The sequence below is a fragment of the Suricata suricatta genome, chromosome 10 (assembly GCF_006229205.1).
Source record: "Suricata suricatta isolate VVHF042 chromosome 10, meerkat_22Aug2017_6uvM2_HiC, whole genome shotgun sequence".
Classification (NCBI taxonomy): domain Eukaryota; kingdom Metazoa; phylum Chordata; class Mammalia; order Carnivora; family Herpestidae; genus Suricata; species Suricata suricatta.
In genome coordinates this window covers 36055054-36079683 of record NC_043709.1, presented here as the reverse complement: position 1 = coordinate 36079683, position 24630 = coordinate 36055054, and the positions used below count along the sequence as shown (strand labels likewise).

At 34.5% G+C, this 24630-nt stretch overlaps 1 protein-coding gene across 8 annotated transcripts in view; it reads right to left on the bottom strand.

The window, feature by feature from the left end:
• PPFIA2 (PTPRF interacting protein alpha 2) overlaps positions 1-24630 on the bottom strand; it is a 463512-nt gene that overhangs the window by 40777 nt on the left and 398105 nt on the right. For 4 of the 8 annotated variants that reach the window (XM_029954962.1, XM_029954964.1, XM_029954963.1 and 1 more), the window contains 2 exons: positions 19930-20023; positions 5669-5677 (listed from right to left, as the gene is read on the bottom strand). In XM_029954962.1, coding sequence (XP_029810822.1) covers positions 5669-5677; positions 19930-20023 — 103 coding nt within the window. The remainder of the gene's footprint in view (positions 1-5668; positions 5678-19929; positions 20024-24630) is intronic. The other 4 variants (XM_029954965.1, XM_029954966.1, XM_029954968.1 and 1 more) reach the window with 1 other exon arrangement.

Sequence of the window (24630 nt, the reverse complement as noted above, 5' to 3'; positions counted from 1 at the left end):
ATAGACCATAGGGCCAGTAAAGTCTCCTTTCTCATATTCTTTCAACATGAATGGCTCATCACTGTCAGTGAAAATAGACTTTGTATCTCAGACCACTTAGCCTCCAATGCTATTTTGGGATTGCCAATTTGTGATATGACTGTCTGAATACTATACAGTTCCCTTTGCTCTGTCACTCAGGATGGCCATTTCAGTCACCTTCCATTTAATGCCTGCCAATTTCCCCTTCATATTTTCTATTTCATCTTCCTTTACTTCCTATTTTTGCCACCACCATACTTCTTTTTTTTTCCAACCCTTTAATTGGTCCCTCTCTCCAGTTCCCTAACCCTTTCAGCACCCCAGGACAAGAAAAAAATCTGCTGTGAGAGCAAAACAGGTTAAGAGAGCAGCCTCTAAAGTCTGATGGTTTGGACTTGATTCTTGGTGCCTTCTCTTCTTAGCTGACAGACAAGTCACTTCCCTCTTTGTGCCTCAGTTTCCTCATCTATAAAATGAAGCTGACAATACTAGTGCCTACCTCAGATGGTTGCAATAAAAGTTAAATGAGATGTAATTAAATATGTAATGTGATGACAATAGTGCCTCCCACAAAGGAAGCAGCTAATAAATGTGAGGTGTTGCTTTTGACATAGCATTGTTCTCTAAAAACTTTCCAATGGCTTTTCAATTACTAACGTATAACCCCCAACCTGCATTATGAATACTAAAATAGGTTTAGTCTTAACTTACCTTTCTGATATTCATTTACTTCTAACCAGAACTGAAAACCTACTTTTGCATATAATTTGTGCATTACTAATTTTGTCATTGCAAGTACCATTTTCCAGGGCTGATAAGTTCTTTCCATTCTTCAACTATCAAAATCTTACTGTTTGCCTCAATTATGACCCTTCCTTTCATTTTGTGAAAATCCCATTCCACAAGGACTCTTTACCCTTCAAAATCTGGAAACTTCTAGTGTGTCAGTATCACTCATAGAGATTATTGATTGATTATTGACACATGTGCGTGTCATCTCCCACTCCAAACTCTAAAGTCCTTGAGATGAGATCTTGTTCTTCCACTGCATCACCCTTTTCCTCACCTGCTCTAGCCAAGAATATCTTTTGAGTGACTGTTATACCATAATCCACAAAGCTCTCAATGTTGACAACCACCTGGGATCTTTGAGCATAGGATGAATTATAAGTATTTTGTTTTTGTTAACATCAAACTATGCATCGCATCTTAAAAAAGGAATAAGCATTTAGTTTAGCAGTTACCTATACTGGCTGTTCAGAAAGAAAAAAAACATGCACTCTTTAACATTAAATAAGATATTTTGTAAAGTGACTACTACCAAAGGTTTCATTCAAATTCTCATCATTTGCGGGTCATGGCAATGGACTCCCAGAGTCTGTCTGTCTCTTCTTTGGTACCCTCTCCCTCCCATACTTCTTCCAGCTCCCAGTTCACACTTCCTAAATACAAATTTTTATTAAGACTTGCCTACTTAAAAACCTCCCCGTTGTCCTAAAAATAATGATCAAATACCTTAGCATGATGAAAAAGACCCTTAGCAATCTGGCCCTATCTCTCTCCAGACTTTTCTGCTCAATCAGTACTGAAACACTTGCCATTTCTCCAATACCTCATTCTACTTGACCCTCCATGACTTTTATCTCCCTTTTACTTCTGACTGAAACATCTTTCTTTGCATCATAATCAGAGCAAACTCATACTTGTCCTTCAGGCAGAGCTAATGCTTTATCCTTCCTGTTAAGGTTACAAGCCCTCTCCCAGGCAGAATTAATTCTCTCTTCTACACAAATATTATAACTTGTGTATACTCCAGTTATTGCACTTATACCTCTCATTTAAAATTTAAAAACGCATTAAATGTAATTTTTATATAGTATTAGAATTTAATATAGTGTCTACTGTAACATATATTTCCTATGGGACTTCTTGTTTCATTTAAACCACTTTCTATTCTTCTGAGATATGATATCACGGTTTGAAAGAGCCAAGGTTCTGGATGTAGACATATTAGGGTTTGGATCCCCGATAGCAATAGCTAACATGCATTATCTCACATTCTGTGTGAAACCCTATCATACGGGCTTTGTATGTATAATTTCTTTAAGCTTCACAACAATAAGATACATACTGATACTCATTTGCAGATGAGGACACTGAAGAACAGAAGCCACCTGGGGCAGAGTCAGTAGTGGCAGAGCCAGAAAACTTGGCCTCGGAGTTAACTTTCTTAACTCCCATTCTATTCCTTAGCTAATTAATCTTTGAATTTTTTGTAGCTGAAAAAGGAGAATAAATTTATTGCAATAATTTGATTACATTAAAAATCTTCATTGTTAGTATTAAATAAAATGGTATTCTCCCACTCTTCTTTTCTTGTGGTTCATTTATATTTGGAGGCGGCACACGTTTATTTGACCTCCTGGATAATATAATCTTTGCCCCCTCACCGCCTCACTATCACACCCTTTAATTGTCAACATTTTCAGATACAAAAGGAGCTTTGTCTTTTCTTCTCTTGTTCCTCCCTAATATCGGGTTCTGCATCTCTGCCAGAGGAAGCGAGGCTGGTCTCAATGACCTAATTGGGATGGACAAGCTGGATCTCTTGCAATTTGTGTCAGTTCAGTTGATTTTGTACAATTGTAATACGAAGTAATTCTCTGATTGAAAAATATATCTTAAGGGCTTATTAATTTACTGTGGCACATGACAAGTAATTAGTTACTGATGTAACCAAAAGAAACACATATATGTCTTGATAAGAACCAAGATAAAACATAAGTCAAAATAATTTGACAGTTGAATCCACTTCTTAACAGTATAGGCCAGAGACTAAATCTCCTTTACACAATGCTAGCAGTAAATTTATTTATACTTCATTTCACACCAGTATTAATTGTTCTATCAAAATTCAAAGTCAGGAGGGTAAGTAGGCTATGATCTCAAATTCCAAACAGACGATGAGCTATAAGTCTATCATCCAGAAATATAGACTTGTTGATCAGTTCTATGAAAATCAACATTACATATTTGAGAAACTATTTGAAACTCTGGTCAGCAAGTATGAACAAAATGTGGTGCCACCCACATTTTTTCTAACATGTGCAAGCTGAAAATGTATATCTTAATTAACATAATTTTTCTAAACAGAAATGTCACAAATCCCAATCAGCTGCTTCAGAACATTGATTGCCTAAATATACATATTTAGCTCCATAAAATTAAAAGTTTTGAATTCAACATTAACAAGGTTGACTTGATTTTAAAAGCATAGCTTACTATGATTGTGTGTGTGCAAGTGTTTGTATGTGTGTGTATCCTATTATGGCATATCTTACATGAAATGCATATGAAACTCCATTACACATCTAAGTAGTCTTTTATTTAGATTCAAAGAACACATGCTAGGTTGTTTGGAAGTGAAGTAGTTTGACTACATTAAAACCAAAGTTTTTTTATATTGAAACCTTTTTTCTTCAAGCTGCTCTGAAATGGAGGGCATAGTCTCAGAAATGAGATTTAATTTATTTGTGAATTTGAGTTGGGATTTACATAATTTCTTTCCTCACTTTATTTTAATTTAATCAGTTTCAAAGCCATCAAAAAGGTATAAACACACACACACACACACACACACACACGCACACACAGAAATGTGATGAAGCAATACAATCACTCATGCTGTTACTCAAAACTAAAGGGACTTGTATTACTTTCCATTAAACACTTTCATTTTTGAAAGATTCTGTGGTCTGTTCTCCCTAGACACTTCCTGACAGTGAGTGTGGGACTTACTGGAGGAACACTGATAATTTTCAGGTTATTTGGATACCATTTAGACTAGATTGTCTTAGTGCTTCATCTAATTTTTGCCCTCTTTAACTCAGATTTTGAAGTTTATAGTTTTCATGCTTCTGAGGCTATACATATCTTTTGATACTCTTCTGAGGTGCAGGAAGTTGACAGCAGTATCAGTGAGGACAGAGAACACGTCAGTTACTCAAGAGTAACTTTGCAAGAAGCAAATGAAAAGCTGGGATGTCCATTCCTACCTTCTGATTCCTAATTCAGTGAATGAACTTTCCACCTCGAATATCCCATCTTCACTAAATTTGTAGTACCTTCTCCTGACACTTTAACCTCCTAAGTTTTCTTTTAGCAATTCTACCAGGGAAATGATTTTAAAGTCCTAAAATGTTAAATTCCAGGAGCATGTACAAGACGACAAGAATTCGAATTTTAGAATGAAGACAATTCCATCAGTTTCTTAAAGTCCATAAATGACCATGCATCATGCAAATATTATTTTTCAATATTTAATTCAAAATTGAAGGGGAAATGAAGTTTTATTTCTTGGGATTATTTTCCTCATGAAACTTAAAAACCATGGGAAGACAGAACACTGATTATTACATGATGACATGAAAATAATGTTTTAAATCTAATATCTAGAATATTCATTATGTTTATAAAGAGCTTACAAATTTGACTACCACAGTTAAATAGTACCCTAACCACAGCTTGCCTTGAATTTTTAAGAACGCTTACAAGACTTTTCTTTAATATCATAATTTATCCTAACTGAAGTAAATTCTGCATTACTAAATAATTAGTAGTAGTAACTAGAACTTAAAATTAGAAAAATTTAACAAATATAAACCATACTAATGAACTAAACAATACAACAGTATACATGACCTTGCATTGGTATATAAAATATCTATATAGCCAATTAATGGCACTCTCCATAGCATCCTGGATAATTGCACATCATTGGAGACATCTTACTTACTGAACATATATATATATGTTTTTCAATTTAAAAGCAATACCTTTCCCAAAGAGAAGTGTTTTAAAAGCTCACCATGTTACCAATGCAAACATTTACACCAATGTAAATATTTCATAAGTGTTATGCATTATTTGTTTTACTTTGAAACCCAATTTGTCTTACTTATAGATAATTAACATGTTTTAATTTTAGTTCAAAGAGAGGGGTTTAACATTTGGTACTGTAATCTGAGATGTTTACATTTCTAAATCTTTGAAAATTAACCTGTAGTAAAGGAAATAATGGGTAGCACATACAAAACCAAAGGAATCAACCAAAACCAAGGACTGCTTTGGAATCTGGGTGTAAAAGTCATACTGGGGAAGATCCAGTATGTATCCCTCTCCATTTAAGTGCAGTTTTAGTCGTTAACAAAGAAGTCTGTCTCCGGAAGAGGATGCGGGTGGAGAGCCAGCAAACCCTAACCAGCACACAGGCCAGCCCAGCCACGCAGCATCGTCCGAAATACCGCAGTGGTCTCCAACTGCTCCTTAAGCCTCACCGAGGGCCGCGCTAACTCCTGACACATAGCTCCTGAGGGAAGGGAATGACGTCTGGAATATCTTTTGACATGTGTCTAATAGAACTGAAGAAACAGAAGTACCTGCAAGGCCAACATAATTTGAGGGTGAACATTTCTCTGAACCAATGATTCCTTTTACAGTGTGGAAAGGAATACACTTTGCAATTTTCATTTTAGGTCAGAGGCAGTGCAGCTTGTGTTAAAACTGAAAAGAGAAATACTAAAGATAAAAGACAAAAAGGATGGTGCTGAAAATAAATATGTTCAGCAGCCATTGTCATTCAACTTACCCAGATGTGCTTTTCATGAGATGGAGAAGGATGGATGGAAAAGAAAAGCACACAAATGTTAATGGATACATTTTAGTCCAAAGAAAGCCATGGAATAAAACAAGAGCATCATTTCAGATGTGCAAAAGCTCAGATATGAGAAAGACATGGTGTCTTTTTGTATTCCACCATGACACACATACTCACTGCGTCCAAAAGCATAACCAGGTTGAGGGCAGGTCTAATTGTTGACTAGTAAATCTGTCTCTTGAAAATGAGCCACTCTGAAACATGCATGACCACATTTTTCCCAGCCTCTAGTATACCCCAGGAAGAAATCAGGCACTTTATTAAAGAACATGCTTTACATCAGGCCACTCCTGGGTTGTCTTACAAATAGAAGCAGTAATTTACAAAATGGTGCCCAGATTCTCATACAGCCTTACATGCCTACTGTTCGAACTCAAGGAAAAGTACAACAGACCCTGCAGAGGCAGCAAGCAACTTCAGAGGCTGGTGTGAGGGTCAGAATATCTGGTTCTAGTTTTTATGCATGATTTGGTCAAAATTACTAGAAATTCTGATTTTCAATTTTCTTAATCTGGGGCAAGAAGAAAATTAAAGTAATTTTAATAGTATAACAAATGCTGTAAGAATAATAATTTTTATAAATGTGCATTTGCCAGTAACCAGAACATGAGTAGTATAAAATAATCCCATGACTCTTTTCCCTTGCTATAATAATTCCTCCTTCTCTGTTTGAACTGGCAAAATAAATGTTGTTTGTGCCAATTGAGTCTCTTTCAATAAAAACATTTATTTGGCAGATGTTTGTAAATGTTGCTCTGAGGAAAAAGCAAACTAGTTTGGTGCACCAATATTACCATAAGTCATCACAAAAGAGCATTGATTTAAAAATAATTTTTGAGGTAGCCTACTTGCTCCCTGGATATAGTAGTGGCACTGGGAAAATATGGAATTTAAATAATTCAACAAAAAGCCATGGTAATATTATTTTAAGTTCTATACAAGCACAGTAGATTAATTCTTAGAAAAAATAAAACTTTTACTACAACTCATAAAATATATTAAATATAACAAAATATGAAGCAGAAATCCATATTTCAGAAGTTAGGCAACTTAGAGAGTTTCTTTTTTTATTGCTAAGTCATTATAAAGAAAAGGTTCACGTGCAATGGAACACCCTGTACGTGCCTCATCTAAATGCATTCATTCAGAGAAACCATGTATTATTTTGTTAAATAGGCCTTTTGGAGAAATGCAGATTCTTTGACCTTAGCTCCAGAACAGCTGTGGGAAGCTCTTTAAATTTTCACATAAACAAAAACATAAATGTCCATACACATTGACACCATAATGACCTAAGAAATTTACGGCACTTTTTTTTTTACATCATACATGGAACAGAAAGAAAATTAAAACCAAAAAGAGACAGTTTCTAAGTTGTTAAAATGGCTTTCCCATCAACATATCTGTGAACTCTTTGATGAGCTCTTAAAAAAGGCAACGTCTGAGCTTTCCAGGAAAATTGCCAAAAGTATTTGGGGGCATTTATTCCCATGGACAAAATAATCTTTCTCAGCCTACCAGTTATTTCGGAATTGCTCTCCAATAAAACAAGTTGATTAAATCTGCACACAATGGAATATTAATAGTCCCCATGTCTTCTTCTAGCATTTTCAAAAATAGAAAACTTAGACCAGTAAAAACACCTTAAATATAAAACATAAGAGAAATCATGAAAATAAGCAAGAAATACAAATATAAAGAAAACACTTAAAAAGTAGTGCTTAAAGTTCTAATATATTTGTTATCAATTGGTATAAGTTTTCTGATTTCTCAGAGTTTTTATGAACTTTCTGATTGTCCATAGTCAACTGAAAGCAATACTGAGCAGTTACCTCACTTTAGAATATTAAGTAGGTCAGCTCATGACTTAAAAACATAAGGTCCTGCAAAGGACAAATAACTCTGACATATGTTGTGGTAAATACTCTAAATTCATGTCAGAGGGAATATATTTTTGCAGAGCTTTTTCATCTGGATAAAGTATTTAATTTTTCTTCTTTCTGTAGTCGTTCCTATGAGCAGTTACAATAACACATAACCTCATTATTCTTGTTCCCTACACTCCAGATTGTAGAGGTTATGATAATAGCAAGACAGATTCTGTGAAAAATAAATGTTCTTTAGCTAAAGACCCCTGTGAGTAACAGGCAAATAACAAGTTTAATTGATACAGAAAAAGAACAGGTTTTAAGTTACCATTTAATGAATTTGATCAAATCCAATTATTGGCATGTTTTCCTTGGGAACATCAGGATACATCCAGACACAAGAAGACATTACCAGCCAACATCTGTTTTCTTTTCCCCCAAAATGGTGCCTGAAACTGTTCAGATGTCTCATTTTAATCTTCTAGATCTCTTACTACATGAATGGACCTTTTCTTGTTTATAAACTAGTCAACTTTGAATGTTAAACACTTTACATGATACACGACGTGAGCTTCATATGTGGAATGTGATTGCCTGTGGCTTCTTAAGGTTCCAATTCGTGACTCAGAAAAGATTTTAAAAACAATTATTAACACCGGATTGGGGAATGAATAGGTAGTAACTGATGTGGAAATGTAGAATAAAGAAATAATTTCTTTTAATAGGTGAAACCTGAGAATGTTTAAAGAAGAGAGCAGAATTTGAAGGTATAAGAGCAAATGAGAAGTCACTACAACGTGACTGAGAGACTGGGAAGAGATGGGCACTCAAGCAAGAAAAGAGTATTCTATTTTCCTGTGGGACTAGTGTTAGTATGACTTTGGCAGCAAATAATTCAGGGCACTTGGATGGCTTCTTCTCTCTCCCTCTAAGGCAGAATGTGAGTTCATCTACAGAGGATGCAGGTTTGAGAACAGTCAAGTTCTCTAACAAAAGTTGCAGAAAGTAGAAACAAGATTGGTAAGAGAAAAATACTGTAATTACAGGGTACTGCTGGAATGCCAAAGGAAGCTGGCCCAAAGTCTTGTGCTATAATGTTTTCCAGCAGCATAGAGGTGTTCAGTTGTAGACACAGAGAAAGAAAATTCATTGGTGGCAGCAATAGTGGCATGTGGATACAACCAAACGAAAGAGGAGCAAAAAAAAAAAAAAAGGAATTTTTGAGTGTGTTGAAATCATGGACATGGAATCTAGGCTAAATAGGAAGCAAGGAGAGAACAGAAAAGGGCAACTTATTGGGAAAGGATGGAAGTTAAGAAGAATGACTGGAAGAAAATGATAAAGCAAAGCTGAGAGAAGACTATGGTTAGGAAGGAATGATCTGTCTGAATTAGTAACAAGTAGTAATTTTGGAATAAGAGTGATTTGGAGGTTATGAGAAGATACAGAACAGAACCATGTAAGGTGTCTGACTTGGATTAGAAAATAGGTTTGAAGCCATGACACATATCAAGTTGTGAATGGGTGATCTGTGGATACAAGAGCACCCCAGAGTGATGGACAGGTTTACTTCATATATAAAGACATGGGACACATTGAAAATAAGTATGTATACTTCTAGTGATCTTTAAAAATGAAAGGAAATGGTTCAGAAGTTTTCAGTATGGTTCATCATCACAGCACTTCAGAAATAACTTTTCTTTAAAGTTAAAACTGATTTCACTCTAGCACCATCTGTGTCATTGCAATGGCAAGATTTCATTCTTTTTGATGGCTGAGTAATATTCCATTTTACATATATACCACATCTATATTCATTCATCAGTCAATGGAGCTAGAGTGTATTATGCTAAGTGAAATAAGTCAGTCAGGGAAAGATAAGTACCATATGACTTCACTCATATGTGGAATTCTGGAAACAAAACAGATGAACATAAGGGAAACCATAAGAGACTCATGACTATAGAGAACAAACTGAGGGTTGTTGGAGGGAGGTGGGTGGGAGATGGACTAGATGGGCGATGGGTACCAAAGAGGGCATGTGCTGGGATGAGCACTGAGTGTTGTATGTAAGTGATGAGTCACTAAATTATGTAGTGTATTATCATTACACTACATGTTAACTAAAATTTAAGTGAAAAATTGGAAGGAAAAAAATAAAGTTAATGCTGATTTCAAATAGCTAAAATTTGAGATTCCTGACACTCTTTTAAAGATGTTAAGAAAGTTTTATTCTTCTAAGAATTCTGTTCATTTGCCTAGCAAATCTAACTCAGTCAATCCCAGTTAAAGTTGTGTTCAGTTCTGTAAAATCTGAAACAAAAACCTGTCATTGTATTTTGACATACATGTGCATAAAATATACATATACACATACATATGGTTTTAGTGGACATCTTTTGGTATAGAACTAGTTTTCAAAATAGAACTCTGACAATAAGATATAGATAACCACTGCTCTCCTTAGAAATGTGGAAACAAAGAAGAGAATCTTGCTTGATGGGTGGCTAATTTTAAATAACTGGGGGAGGAGATAGCATCTTCAAAGACCTTACAAAAAAACCTATGCAAGATCCTATATTTGTGGAAACAAACGTGGAGATTTCTTTCCAGCATTATATTTAAAGGTACCCTAATTAGTGACTTTTTTCTTTTAAAAAAGGAGCTTAATTATCCTTAGTATTCAATACTAACTTTTTAAGTTTTCCTGGAATGAATAGTGTAAGATTGATTCAAGCACACACTTAAATTTCTTACATAGCTTATTTATAAGTGATCATTACCATTCTTACATCAAACTTTGAGATATAATGTGTGGCCAATTATATGAAAAAAAAACCACAGTTTTTTAACACAGCTACATCTTGTGCTTTGAAACTACCTCCTCTTCCCAGTCTTAAAAAAAAGTGTTTGGTTTGAATATATTTGTTCCTCATGTTGAAAGATGAGATACAGTCAGATGACAGACTAATTATTCTCTAGAGAAAAATATGCTTCCCTTTTCAGAGTATAAAGATGGTGAGGGATTCTCTTTTGACTCCTTATATAAACCATTCAAACTATATAGGATATATAGGGTCCAGTTGACAGGCAACTACATACTTTAAATTGCAGCTTTACCCTGAGATCCCAAATAATTTAGAGGAAAGCTAGACTCAAGAGATTCAGACTCTCATACAGCACAGTGCCTGGAAAGCTGTGTTTCCTCATAGGTGGAGGGAAATCTACCTTGAAGTCTTTATAAAAATTAAGAGAGAATACATGTAAAATATGTAATATAGTACCTAGAATATTGTAACTGCTCAGTATGATTATCAAATAATTATTACATATATAATAAATATAACATTACTATACAAAGTATGAGGAGGAAAATGGGAAGAAAATGCATGTACCCAGGGAGATAGGGGTAATTACAAACAAGTATTAGATATTAACATATTAAGACAATAACATACAAGATGGGAAGTAGAGAGAGAAAAGGCTGGTGAGATAAATAGGGACTAGATGATGCAGGGATTTACGGGCCATACAAAGTCATCTGGAATTTATCCTAGAGAAGCTAGGTAATAATTGAGGGATTCTAGGCACGTTCAGAAATATAACTTAGATAGATCTCTTTAGCTGAAATGTGAAGAATGGGTTCCAGGAAGCCAAAAATGTAACATGGTTTTACTATGATGGTCTGAAAAAGGAAAGAAGAAAATCAATACATTTGGGAGATTTTAAAGAGACAGTATGGAGCAAGAGAATATAGATGTGCGCAGAGGTACACAGAGAAAGAATAAGGACAAGAAAGACCAAAGGCAAAGATGAAGCCTAGTTTTCCGATTTGGTCATCTGAGAAGTCACTGCCTTAGTTCCTGTTATTTTCTTAGGTTTTCTTCTTTACTTGAGAGTTCTTACCCCACCCAGCTTCTATTCATGCATTCAAGTATTCAGAAAATATGCTTTGAGTACTTCCAATATGCTGGGCACTGTGAAAGGAAGGGAGGGAGGAAGGAAGGAAGGAAGGACAGATGGACGGAAGGAAGGAAGGAAGGAAGGAACGAACGAATGAGCGAACGAAGGAAAGCCAGCCTAAAGTCTCCTGAGTCTTATTTTCTGAATTATATAGAGAATCACAAAATTCCAGGGAGGGGACAATTTGAAGAGCATGCAATTCAATCTGTCACATAATTTGAATCATCCATGCAATAATTCTGCCACATAGACGTGCTTGGCAGGTCTATATTGGATAAAACCATGAGGAAGAACTCTCTTCCCAGGTGGCTAATTCTTTCTTCTCATATCTGTGATTGCTAACAGTTCTTAATTAGACTCAGCTCAAATTTATCTGTAACAATCTCTGACCTCTGGCCCAAAGTCTTAGCATGAAGCCACAAAGAACACATCTGATTGTTATTTCTCTTGGCATAATCTGGATCTTTGTTGTCTATACCCCATACATTCCTAATTATTCCTAGCACACCTTGAAGACGTGGTTTGATATAATCTTGCTGCATTGGTCATCTTCCTTGGAACACATGCTGGTTTGAATATATCCATTTAAAGTATATTTCCCGGAAATTAACACAATATCTAGCTATAATCTGAGCAGTACATAGACTTCTGGCCCTATCCATTGCTTTTATGGATATTGAAAATCATTAACTTCCTTGCCAGACATTGCTAACTTGTCCTTTTTGCAGAAAGAGAGATCTTAGGAGTTGCAGTTAAGATCCCTCTATACCTGCATGCATACCATATCCCCCATATACAAGTAACCAGAAAGCAGTGTCATAAAATTGGATGTAGAATTCTATAAACACCTCTATTAAACTTTATCTTGCTAGATTTGGTCTTCCTTAAGTAAAATAACTTATCTAAAAACTTAACTATGCCTTCTAGCTTCATTCTTCCACAAATCTGATACCCTTATTTAAGTCACTTGTAAAAGTGCTGAGTCTGCTATGTTCTAGTTTACATAGTCCTCATCAATTCTTTTGTTCAGCCCCTTTGACTGCAATGGTTTCATCAGTTATAAATCCAATTTGTTCATTTCAATACAATCTTGTGTTTAGAAGTAAATTAAATACCTTGATGAACCCAATAAATGGTGTTTCTACAGCACTTTTCTTCCTTTACATGTGTAGAAAATGTGTGAAAAGTTTAAGGGCACAGCTTATTCTTAAAGGACTCTGTTTACTCTTGGTAATTAATAATAGCCTTTCTTACTAGTCAAAAATAATCTAATAAATATTATATATTTATTGTGGAAACTAACAATGAGGTGAGCACTCCTTGGCTTGGAGAACGACTTTGAAATAAGAACATTAGGTAGTTTTAGGTTTGTGGCACTTTTTTATTCTGTTCAAAGACTAGTGATTTAGAGAAATGATCATGGCCTCTGAAATATCTAAGTGCAATTATTTGTTTTCATGTCTGTATTTCTACAAGTGCTTTGAAAAACAGAACTGTGTTATTTGAATATCACTAGTGTCTAACACAGTTCTTGGGGACATAATAGGCAGTAAGTGAATGAGTAAAAAATGATCATTTGTGTATTCCATTAATGTAGGATATATTTCATTAAGACAAATGGTATGGGCTTATTTAGAAAAGGAGGTCACTCATTTTTCTAGTACATGTAACTATCTTAACTTTTAATTTTTTGTTACTAATCTTTATTTTACTCTTTCCATGTCAAAAGTGTTTCCCCTGATCAGAAAGTATAGAGACTATACTGCACTCTATTCTACTTATTCTAATCTATGAACATTGCACTGTTGACTCAAAACAGCAGCTTTATTCATTCTGAATTCTTTTCCTTTTCCAAATAAAAAGAATATCTAAATATAGTTATTTTAAAAAACACTTCGTGGGGTGCCTGGGTGCTTTGTTAGTTAAGAGTCTAAATTCAGCTCAGGCCATGATCTCACGATTCGTGGGTTCGAGTCCCACATTGGGCTCTCTGCTGTCAGCTTGGAGCCTAGAGCCTGCTTTGGATTCTGTCTCACTCTCTCTGCTCCTTCCCTGCTCATGGTTTGTCTTTGTCTCTCTCAAAAATAAACATTAAAAATTTTTTAAAAACCATTTTGATTTTCCTTAGCATTATTTTTCCTTAAAAAAAATCAATGCATTTTGGCCTTTAGCCTTCAGATGTTATTATTGGTATTATTATTTTCTTAGGTTTAGGGAATTTTTACAACTGTCCACGGTTGGAGCCAGACAGGACTATATAGGCCCAGATGGCAAGGCACTGATAGCTCTAGCTCAGTGCAGGTAGAGAAGACATACTTGTGAAGTTTTGAGTAGGAAATCAAGATACATTTCCCCAGAGAAATATTGAGAACATTAGGTGTAGTTTCTAAAGTATTTTACTTTGGTAGGCCTTTTTGAGTTGAGTCCCCAGAATGTTCTCCTGCAGTCATGTCTGTATGAAATGAACCTATGACTATAACTGATTGATCCAAGTACAAATATCTGTTCCACACTAAGCCATCACATGCTTTTAAAATTTTGAATGAGGTGAAACAGAAAATATGAGTTCTTGGGGTGCCTGGATGGCTGACTCAGTTAAGCATCTGAGTTTGGCTCAGGTCTCATTTTGCTATTTGTGAGTTTGAGCCCCACATTGTGAGTCTGTGCTGTCAGTGCAAAGACCACATTGGATCTGCTGTCTCCCTCTCTCTACCCCCCCACTTGTGCTCACGCTCTCTCTCTCTTTCTCTCTCTCTCAGAAATAAACATTAAAAAAACAAAATATGAATTCTTGACAATACTCTACAGAATATTTCATAATCTCATATTGTTGAAATTTTGGAGGTGTCTTGGCTCTGTTGTTTCTGAAATCTCTGATACTCTAATAACCTACCATGAATTCTCACTTTTGCTTTATCTAGTCAGATTCAATTCCTTTAACAGGCTTTATAAAATACATTTTTGAAGAGGAAGCAAAGACATTTACCTTCCATTTATATAGCACTACTTCAATAAGAAAATGTATTCAAAGTTTCCAACACGTCTTACAAATTAACCTCTAGAATGCAACTCATTTATAAGTTTAACTTGGCACACAGACACTTAATAAATATTTATTAAGTGAGAGAATGTTGTGGAATTTATGTGGTACCTTTAATTATGAATATTTTCAGTGATATTTATTTTACTTAGAGATATGCAAACTCTGAACCTTCCAAATGCCAAAGATTAAAAGTGCTGTCTCAAAACACATTAAAGATTATGCACTGAGGAAGACCCTTAGGACTGCAATGGAAATAAATTAACTAAATCTATAGAGCTTCACTTTTATGTCTTTGAAGTTCTAACATAAAGATTCATTGGTAGTGATTAACTATGACTGCCATGCTTCAAGTATAAAACCACTTCTCTGGAGGATGCTACTGATAGCTGAGTTGGAATGTTAATTTTATTTTAATGATGCTGAAAAATTGATTTCAAATCCATATTCATTTAGCAATGATATTCATTTGGAAGAATATAGCATATCTAACATAATAATAATAATAATAATAATAATACCTATATTATAACTAAAGAGGGAAAATGATAAATTAGTGTATTAACTTATTTTTCAGTTTTGGTCTCAAGATACAAAAGATTTCAGTATACATGTATGTTTCAAAAAAATTATATAGTGTAAAAATGGAGAAAAATTAGCAGATAAAAATTAAGATAAAGACTTCAGAACATATATATCTGGAGATATGTATCCATTCACAGAGTATTCTGTAAATTTAAATATGCTCACTGACTATCAAGGATTGTCATGAGAGTTAGGTGTATTACTATTGAAACAGAAAGTTCATCTTTAATCTCATTAGTCTAAAAAAATAAGCTTCTTGGAATTAGAGTTGAGCTTAAAAATAAAATATTTCTAGAGTCAACACATGTAAAACAGTCCAGATTAACAAGTCTTCAGATTGAAACTATAAAGTAAAAATATGAAACAAAAATATTTGAATGGAAACATGTTTATGATATTTCTGAACCCCAAAGAGAAATATCTTAACATGTTCAGAGAGAGAGAGTGAAAAGAGACCCTACAAGTTATATACAAAAGTGACAATTAATTGACATTGGATATAACTAGAAGTGAGAAGAGGAGTAGCTTTAAAGTTTTGAGGGAAAATTGCTTTATACCAATAGTTTTATATTTCTGGCCATTATCAACTAATTTTAGATGTAAAATATATTTCCAGATCTCTAAGGATTCAGGAAGGTTGCCACATGCCCAACATCATGTTTTTAGAAATGGTGATATGGGAAATTGTCAGCTAAATATATTCCAGGAAAATAAAGACAAGAAATATGATGAGATATGAATACAAATTCACTAACATTGATACTTTATAAACTCTTTTAGATGCTAATGACCTAAACTTTCATTTCCTTCCTTGTGAGTTTGTAGTTCTAGATTCTAGAGAGACACCTTTACAAAATCATATTACAGGTGCTATTTTTAAGGAGAAGAGGGGATTATACTTGTGTGTCTTGGAACCCTGTGACAACCCAGCTTCTTCTGTGTCAGGTAAGTTTGTTGAATTTTAGGCTTCAGTTTTAGGACCCCCCCTTTTTTCTTGCCATATACTTAAGTCATATTCTAACAGTTTGGTAATAAAGCTGACATTTTGATCTCGAACTGCTTGACTCCTTTGTCTATCATCAGATAGGTTCTCAACTTGGAATGTTGTACACTTGAAATTAATATCACATTTTACGTTAATTATACCTCAATAAAAATATTATGCTCAGACAAAACAGTGAAAAGAAATTCAGGTTTTTATGAGCCAGACCATGTAAGTTTGTGATCTTGCAATCGTTTCTATCATGTCACACAGTTACCTTTTGTATTTGCGTGACTGACTTCAGTTGGCCATCTTGAGCAAGTAGCTGTAGGCCTTAGATTAAAATATTGGCTGGAGAGCTAAGAAAGGGAAATGGGTTCTTAAATATCAGGGTGACCATTACAAAAGGGAAGAGGTGAAATTCTCAGGTCTAGTTGCTCATAATGTGAATGTTAGAAATGGTAATGCCATTTAGTATGTATTAAGTCAGAGAAGGTGCCTGGAGTCCACTAAAGCAAACAAAAGATGATGGACAAGATCTCAGAGAGCAGTGACACTCCGGAAGGAGCCCATATTAAGAAAACTAGAAGAATCGCAAATTTAATATGAAGAGAACATATTGAGAGTACTAAGTGACTCAAAGCTGAAATATTAGGAGAGCTATACCATGAGACTACAGAAAAACTGGTCAAATTTTAATGGGGAAGACCAGAAAATATTAATGTGAAGTACTCAAAGGATTACTAGATGAGTTTCGGTTTGACAGAATCATTGTCGGTATTTACTGTACCCTCTATAAACCTGCTCGAACAATGAATGTAATTAAAGCTTTAAAGGAAAGTGCAACAAAGATAAGGCATAATAAAAGCAAACTAGGCAGAACAATTGTAGATCGACTTCAGGCCTCGGTGAGACCATCTTCCGATGGCATAGCACCTGAATGGTAACTCAGGTTACACAACTCAGAAAGGGAAAAGTTGCCAAGATTTTCTTGAGCAGCGGGTGCTTTAGCAGATGCCATATTGTCCTATTCCTATTTCTGATCATAGGAAAATAACTAGAAACATAAGAAAAACAAATGCCTACATCACAAAGCAAAGTAAAAGTAGAATGAAGTAGAGACACAGATCCAGTAAACTGTTCTAATCTATGTGTGTTTAGTATACTGGATGGCAAATGTGCGTCAAATTAGACCTTTGTTTGAGAATGCCAACATTACAGATTTCTGAACTTTGCAAGAATTTGGACTATCTTGTATGCATTTCTCTGTAAGTATCTTCCACATATGGTTTTAAAAAAATGTGTCATAACTAACTTCTTTAGATAAGATTTTTCTCAATTAAATTTAAATCCACAGATTGTCAACTGTAGATACCTGATATGCTAGTAAAGTTGAAAATAAGGTTTTTTTTTCAGCTCTGCTTATTCTCATTGAGACTAAGGAAGCTCTCATAGGAATTTTGCGGCAGTGAATATAGGTCTTAAGTACTTCATCCTAGAAATATCATTTGGCTTGGTCAATGGATAGAATGTAGATAAACACCTGGTAGGAAGCCACAGTCATTATGACTATGCACATAAACCTATAATTGTTAAACATTTTGAAAGAAATTGTTCTGTTTTTGTTTTTATTTGATTTTTTTCTCCACATTGAAAGATAATAAACATGAAATAATTTATTTTGTCTACCTTATAAAACTCATTACATGAGAATTTGGTAATCCAGAAACTAGGGGATCGTGTCATTTAAGTCCTGAATAAGTATTAGCACTTACATACATCTCATAAATACTGGTTAATATTTATACACATGGAATAATAAATAATACCAGAAATACTCTGGTCCTATTAACCAACTCTGCCTTGTATTGCTGTATCCATTTTAACCCAAATACTATTATTCGATGAGAAATATTATTATAGAATTTTCTTCTTAATATTAAAGACAAATATTTTACTTAACACATTATAAAATTATAATTTGGCCAAAACATATTACAAAAATAAAACTCAAAAATCAAGTACAGTAAAGTCTTTAAAGTAAGTCCAGAATCAACATTGTTTTCTAAGCCTATATGGATAGTCAGGATTGAGAAATAATTCCATAAAGTTAATATTAAGTCAATCCAATAGTAAGAGATAAATTTTAAATATATTACTGTTTAAATCTTGCATAATTGGAATGCTTAATTTTAGTGACTGTTGAAAAGCACATTTAATTTGGTTCCATAAACAACCAATGAACTATGTGGTTTGTCTCAATATCATCCTTGTATGCAATGTGAAAATAGGCCAAATTGCCATTACATGTAAATATTTCATTATAGGAGAAATGAAAATTATCCTTTAAGTGATATAAAACAAGTTCATTATCCAGGTTAAGCTTTAATTACTCTTGTTCCTTTAGATTTAAAGTAATTTTGAATAAATAAAATTGAGAGTTCTTTATACTTGAAATACATTTTAAAAAATCTATCAAAAGAGAAGATTTTTTAGAAGAATGTTTTCTCAGTAAATAGCCATAAAATTGAAAAAAATTCCCTGATCATATTAAATAAAGTTAAGAGATTTCAGAGTGTGATAATATTTAATTATACTTTTGAGTGATCAGGAATGAAAAAAGAAATATCTACTAGTATTGAATGGAACTGAGCATTTGGTTGTATTCAAGAAATAATGTTCTCAAGGCCATTTTTTTCTCCATAATATTTCTATTAAATTTGGATATATATGTATATATAAATTTAATATTATACAAATTTGGAGATACATATATATATTATTTGACTATGTATAAAATTAGTGAAATAATTAGGCTAGTGAGCTCTTCTACAACTTGCAAGTCTGTATTTCCTCATTATTAGTAAACATCTGTAAAGGAAATGAGAAGGTAAAATATGAAGTCAATTGATTTTCCCAAATGCTACAACCCATGAGCATATCTGTTACCACAATGATGACTAGGACAATGAATATTGTTTCATAAGAAAGAAGATAAACATAAGGACTACAAACACAATGTAGTAAGTATATGAGAAGGAAGAGAAGAAAAGAAGTAACCAACCAATAGATTCTGGAATAAAGAAGTCATTTGGCTTTTAAAGAACATGTTCTACAGGTACTAGTTCATTGCTGCAAATGTTACTTGGTATCTGAAAAATATGTTATTTATAGACCCACTAGCTTTCTAACAGCTGCTAAGACTCAACATTTGCCAATTTTGCAAGTCATTTAAATGTTGCATATTATATATGTGAATGAAAAGATACACTATCAGTTTCCTGCCAGATGCAAAACAATCTGCTCTGGGTCTAAAATAAGTTTATGTTCAATCAGTCAGGGAAATATTCTTTTAAATACTCCGGGTATAAGAGGAGATACTTTGTCAGAGGAAACACGAAGTTGGATAGTATATGTTCCCTTTTATCATACCAATTCAGCACTGAATTTCACATCAAATAGCTTATCACATACTTACAAGGCTACATTTAAATATTTTAAAGATATATGAATTTTGTAACCAATGCATTGGTCTCTTAGAAGAAACCTGATTTCTACTACAGGTCAGAGATGTGGACATCTATTTCAAACTGTAGCTCAGTAGAACCAGAAATCTCCAGCACTGAGTAGTTTCAGGGAATACTAGAATAGTGGCCTTAGTCTATTGTTTCCAACGACTGTCTTTTTAATTCCCCACAAATGATAAACAGTAAGTACAAGTTAGAAAACAGAGGAAGAAAATCTCCAAACCTACTTTTTCTTCAGTCTTCTATCCTTCTCAGCTTGAGTTCCAAGTTTGCCCAACCCCAGGGACTCCTGAGCGGCAGCTTCAGTCTCCATAAAGCCTCCTGTGAAGAAATAACTGTTCATATGAGGTTGGATAAACTGGGTCAATTCTGAAAATAAATTTTTAAAGTTATTTGATCAACTGTTCAGCATCACACGTCTTTTTTAGATAGTCCTTATACTGCCAACCCAACATGCATAAAATGGCATGGGTACATAAATAAACGTACACTGAGAGAATGGAAAGGAAAGGTAAATATTGACCTACTATGCACACCACAAGAAATAGAATCCATAATCCATGGAATATGCCGTCCATGGAATATACATGGAATATACAAGCTTCAAGGTCTCTTTTTCTTCTTATGACAAAGAAGAGCACATATCTGTGTAGTGCATGAGTTTTTTTCCCCAACACCTAGAATTTAACATATTGATACACAGTGGGATAGATGATAGCCCCATGAACACAACTGGGTACATGTCTTCAATTCTAAATCAAGAGAATATCGAGGCATTTGCTGACTTCTAAAGATTTTTCATATCCTGCTCCTGGCATCCTCTTTTCCTCACCTGGCTGACTCCTTCATCCCTCAGTATATGCTTTACTTCCAGAACTTCATATGTTCTGGCAGGTTTGTTTTGTTTTGTAAAATTTATAATTATATATGGAAAAAAAACTGTATCTTCAAAAGATCTTGGTAAAAATGGTTTTTACCCAGCAAGCCACTAAGTATTTGGTGTAGTGTCATCTTTATTAGTGTTGAAAAATATGTAATATACATAACCTTCCAAGGAAAAGAAGAGTCCTCTTTAATTGAAACACAATTGATTGTTATCTAAGCCTAATCAATAATTTTCAGTTCAAGGACAAAATTTATTTTATTCAATTATGCACATGTGCAATTAATACTTAAAAATTTTTTATTATGAAAAAATTTCATTGTTGGTAACATTAGGAAAGTCATCCAACAGCTGACTGAAGGACTCTTGGGGTCCTTTCTAATGTGGGATTTTCCATTTATTCACAGGGTGTAAATATTTTATCTCTCATCAGTGTACTTGCCTTATTGTATATTCATAAATTACTATTCACAGTCTGCAAATAACAATCAAATTGTCTTCTTGAAATGTAAATGAAAATGAAAATGAATGATTTACTTAAAAGTTACCAAATTCTTGATCAGATGGGGACATAGAAATTGATGAAGTAGCTCCATTAACTAAACAATGAGACATTTCAACCACCAAGTGGTTGTATGAATCAGGCTTTTTATTTTTTTTCTGAGCAAAGAAGAACATCTAAATTATTACTTACATGTTTTCAAGAACCCAACATTTTAATTAGCAAAATAAAATTAAAAAAAATAAAAGTTCTGGGAGGGAAATAAAGAAAGCTGTAGAAGATTATTGTAAATCAAAACTAGACCCAGGAAAATAAATATTAGAATTGTTTCCCATAAATAAAACCATAAAAATAAAAAGCACGAAGAGCTTGGAAATACTCTGAATACTTCAAAACCTAATATCCTTTGAACAGAGCACTTAATAGAGAATTATGGCTACATCCTGTTTCAAAATGCCAATAGAAAATGACATGGCCATAGTAGGTACAACTATTTTTAAGCATCACATGTAGGATGGTGCCCTTTAAGCAAGAGGAAAAATCTAGTCATGTGCATGTTTTTAGCCCAGTTAAAACATTTCTGGATGAGAACCTTCTTTAATAGAACTGATCCACCCAATTTCAGGTTCTGCCTACTGGTAAGGATGATCTCAATCAAACCAGCTTATAAACTTTTACTTTATGAATGATATTTGAACTCTGGAGAACTCTTGCCCAGCTGGTAGTGGGTTCATATGCTGTGTGGGTTTTAGGAATGTCTACCTATTCATCTATACCAATATTTTAATATACTAGTCATACAGGGCTATGAAGCACTTGAAATGTGACTAGTGCACATAAAGTGTTCCAAGTATAAAATACACATATGATTTTGAAAATGTAGTGCAAAAAAGAATATAAGATATCTAATTAATAATTTTATATTGATTACATGTTGAAATATTTCTGATATATAGACAAATAATTATCAAAATTTATCTCATTTGGTCTCCTTTTACTTTGGTAATATTATATATGGGATTCACATTTAGGGGTTGAATTACATTTCTGTTGGGCAGCTCTATATATACCAGTGGTTCTAAACTGAAGACAGTACCAATAAAGGGCAACTGGTATATACTGGGCAGGTAATAAGGATTCTAAGCATTCTTAAATGATAAGAAAATCCTCTAATGTGTCCTTAAAATACAAGACTGCCCTTGATAGGAAACACTAGCTTGTGGAAGCAAGAGGTTACTCAATCTTCAGGAGGTCTTTAAGGTGTATGAAGCAAGTATCAATAGCTCCATCCTCTCATGGCACAAGGTTCTCAGGAATACAAGGAGTGAGTTTCATCATTCAGTGGATTACTCAGAAAATAAATTGCTTATCACTTTGTCAATGGCCACCTACTAGTTGTGCAATGAAATGCCAAGTCCAAATCCTTACCCTCAATGAAGTTCTCTGCACTATCACTAAGCACACTTACTTTGGCGAGATCTTTCAAGGTACTGAAATTGTTGGACACAGGACCACTCCTGTGAGTGTTTTACTAAAGTATTTTTTCTAGCTTCCTTTCTTCATAAACATTTTGAGTAACCTCAAATCAGCAGGACAATGATCTGGTGGTTCAACATCATACAGTATCATTCTATAAATCAAGAGTGAGTAATTGACTTGTCAGGTCACCCTCTTGGAAACAGAGTTAGGCCAGTGTTCCAGAGCAACCTCATGGGTAGAAGTCTGGGCTCCCTGGGATATCTGGTTGACCCCAAGCATAAGGTAGAGAGTCAGTATACATTCTGAACAGGAGAAACAGGGGACTCAAATCCACATGGTTTGGTTGGATCAGGCATCATGCCCAGATGGCACTGCCTCCCTGGTTTATCCTAGGGTTTGAAAGCTTAAAAAAAATCAGTGCTTCCAGTGATTGATTGGACCCACACAGGTCCAAATCTTGGCTAAGAGTCCTGCCCAGATAGCACTGCCAGCCCCAGTCTCTCCCAGGCACCAGAGAGGGATGATAGAAAATTCCAAGGAAAGTATTGCAAAGTACAAGGCTTCCTAAGACCTTGACCAAGGAATTCACTAAAGGACCCTCATATACCTGGATCTATGAATGGTACTGGTTGGAGCCGTCTGGTCATCCAGACTGTGAGGGCAAATATCTCTATGTTTTCTGGCTCTTAGTTTCCATTCAAAATAATGTATTTCATGTTGGGCCTTGAGGTACAAGTCTGTAGGAATTTCTAGCCAAACTCACCTTGCAGAGTCTGTGTCTCTCCATTTGTCCAATAGACAAATATATTTAAAAAGGGACTTCTTACTTCAGGAGATTAAGATTGCAATCTGTTGCCCACTGGTGACTTCATCTCTTCTTTCATATGATCTCTCTTCCATATTAAACCATAGCATTCACTTGGATTTAAACACACTTTGAGTTTATAAATGGTTACTTCTTTGCTCTATATCTGTTAGTCTGTTAGCTCTCTGAAAAATGCATCTAGATACAGGGCCTGGCTCATAAAGAGTATGTGATAAATGCTCTCATAATTGAAGCTAAATAGTGCTTTCTTCACAAAAGGCCCTTTCACCATGCAGAGTATGAGTCATCTCTAATAGATACTTTGTGGAATTTATATTGTATCTGTTGGCTCCACTGCATCTAGGAACAATGTAGATTTGGGAGTTAAGGCCAGCACAAGCCACCCAAATTTTATGTGTAGAAAGTGCTTGCCAGATAATCCTGGTGCAATGTGGATGCTGTTTTCATCATTATGAAGTTATTTTCTTCATTATGCTGATTATAGTAGGTCAAGAAGTTCAGCCAACTATAATACAATCGGTCAGATGACTCTAAAAGAAACAATTAGAATTTAGTGGCAAAAAAATCTCTTGGAAATGTATAGCCTCTCATATTCATTTAAAGGAAATTTGCGAGAATAGCTTTTATTTACTTATGCGTTTATTTATACACTTATGTATTTATTTTTACTTAGTGATACATGTATTCTATACACTAGTAATAGGGGACACTGCCTGTTCAATTTAATGTATTTTTTCTTTTTTATGGTTTTGTTTTTTGTAAATTTGTCACATTTGATTCTATTAAATCAAATCTCTATTCTTAAAAATCTCTTTGTCTTTAACGGGAGGCATCACAATCCCAGACTTTAGCCTCTACTACAAAGCTGTCATCATCAAGACAGTATGGTATTGGCACAAACACAGACACATAGACCAATGGAATAGAATAGAGAACCCAGAACTGGGCCCACAAATGTATGGCCAATTAATTTTTGACAAAGCAGGAAAGAGTATCCAATGGAAAAAAGACTGCCTCTTTAGCAGGTGGTGCTGGGAGAACTGGACAGCAACATGCAGAAGAATGAAACTAGACCACTCTCTTACACCATACACAAAAATAAACTCAAAATGCATAAAGGATCTGAATGTGAGACAGGAAACCATAAAAACCCTCGAGGAGAAAGTAGGAAACAGCCTTCTTGACTTCAACTGCAGCAATTTCCTACTCGACACATCCCCAAAGGCAAGGGAAATGAA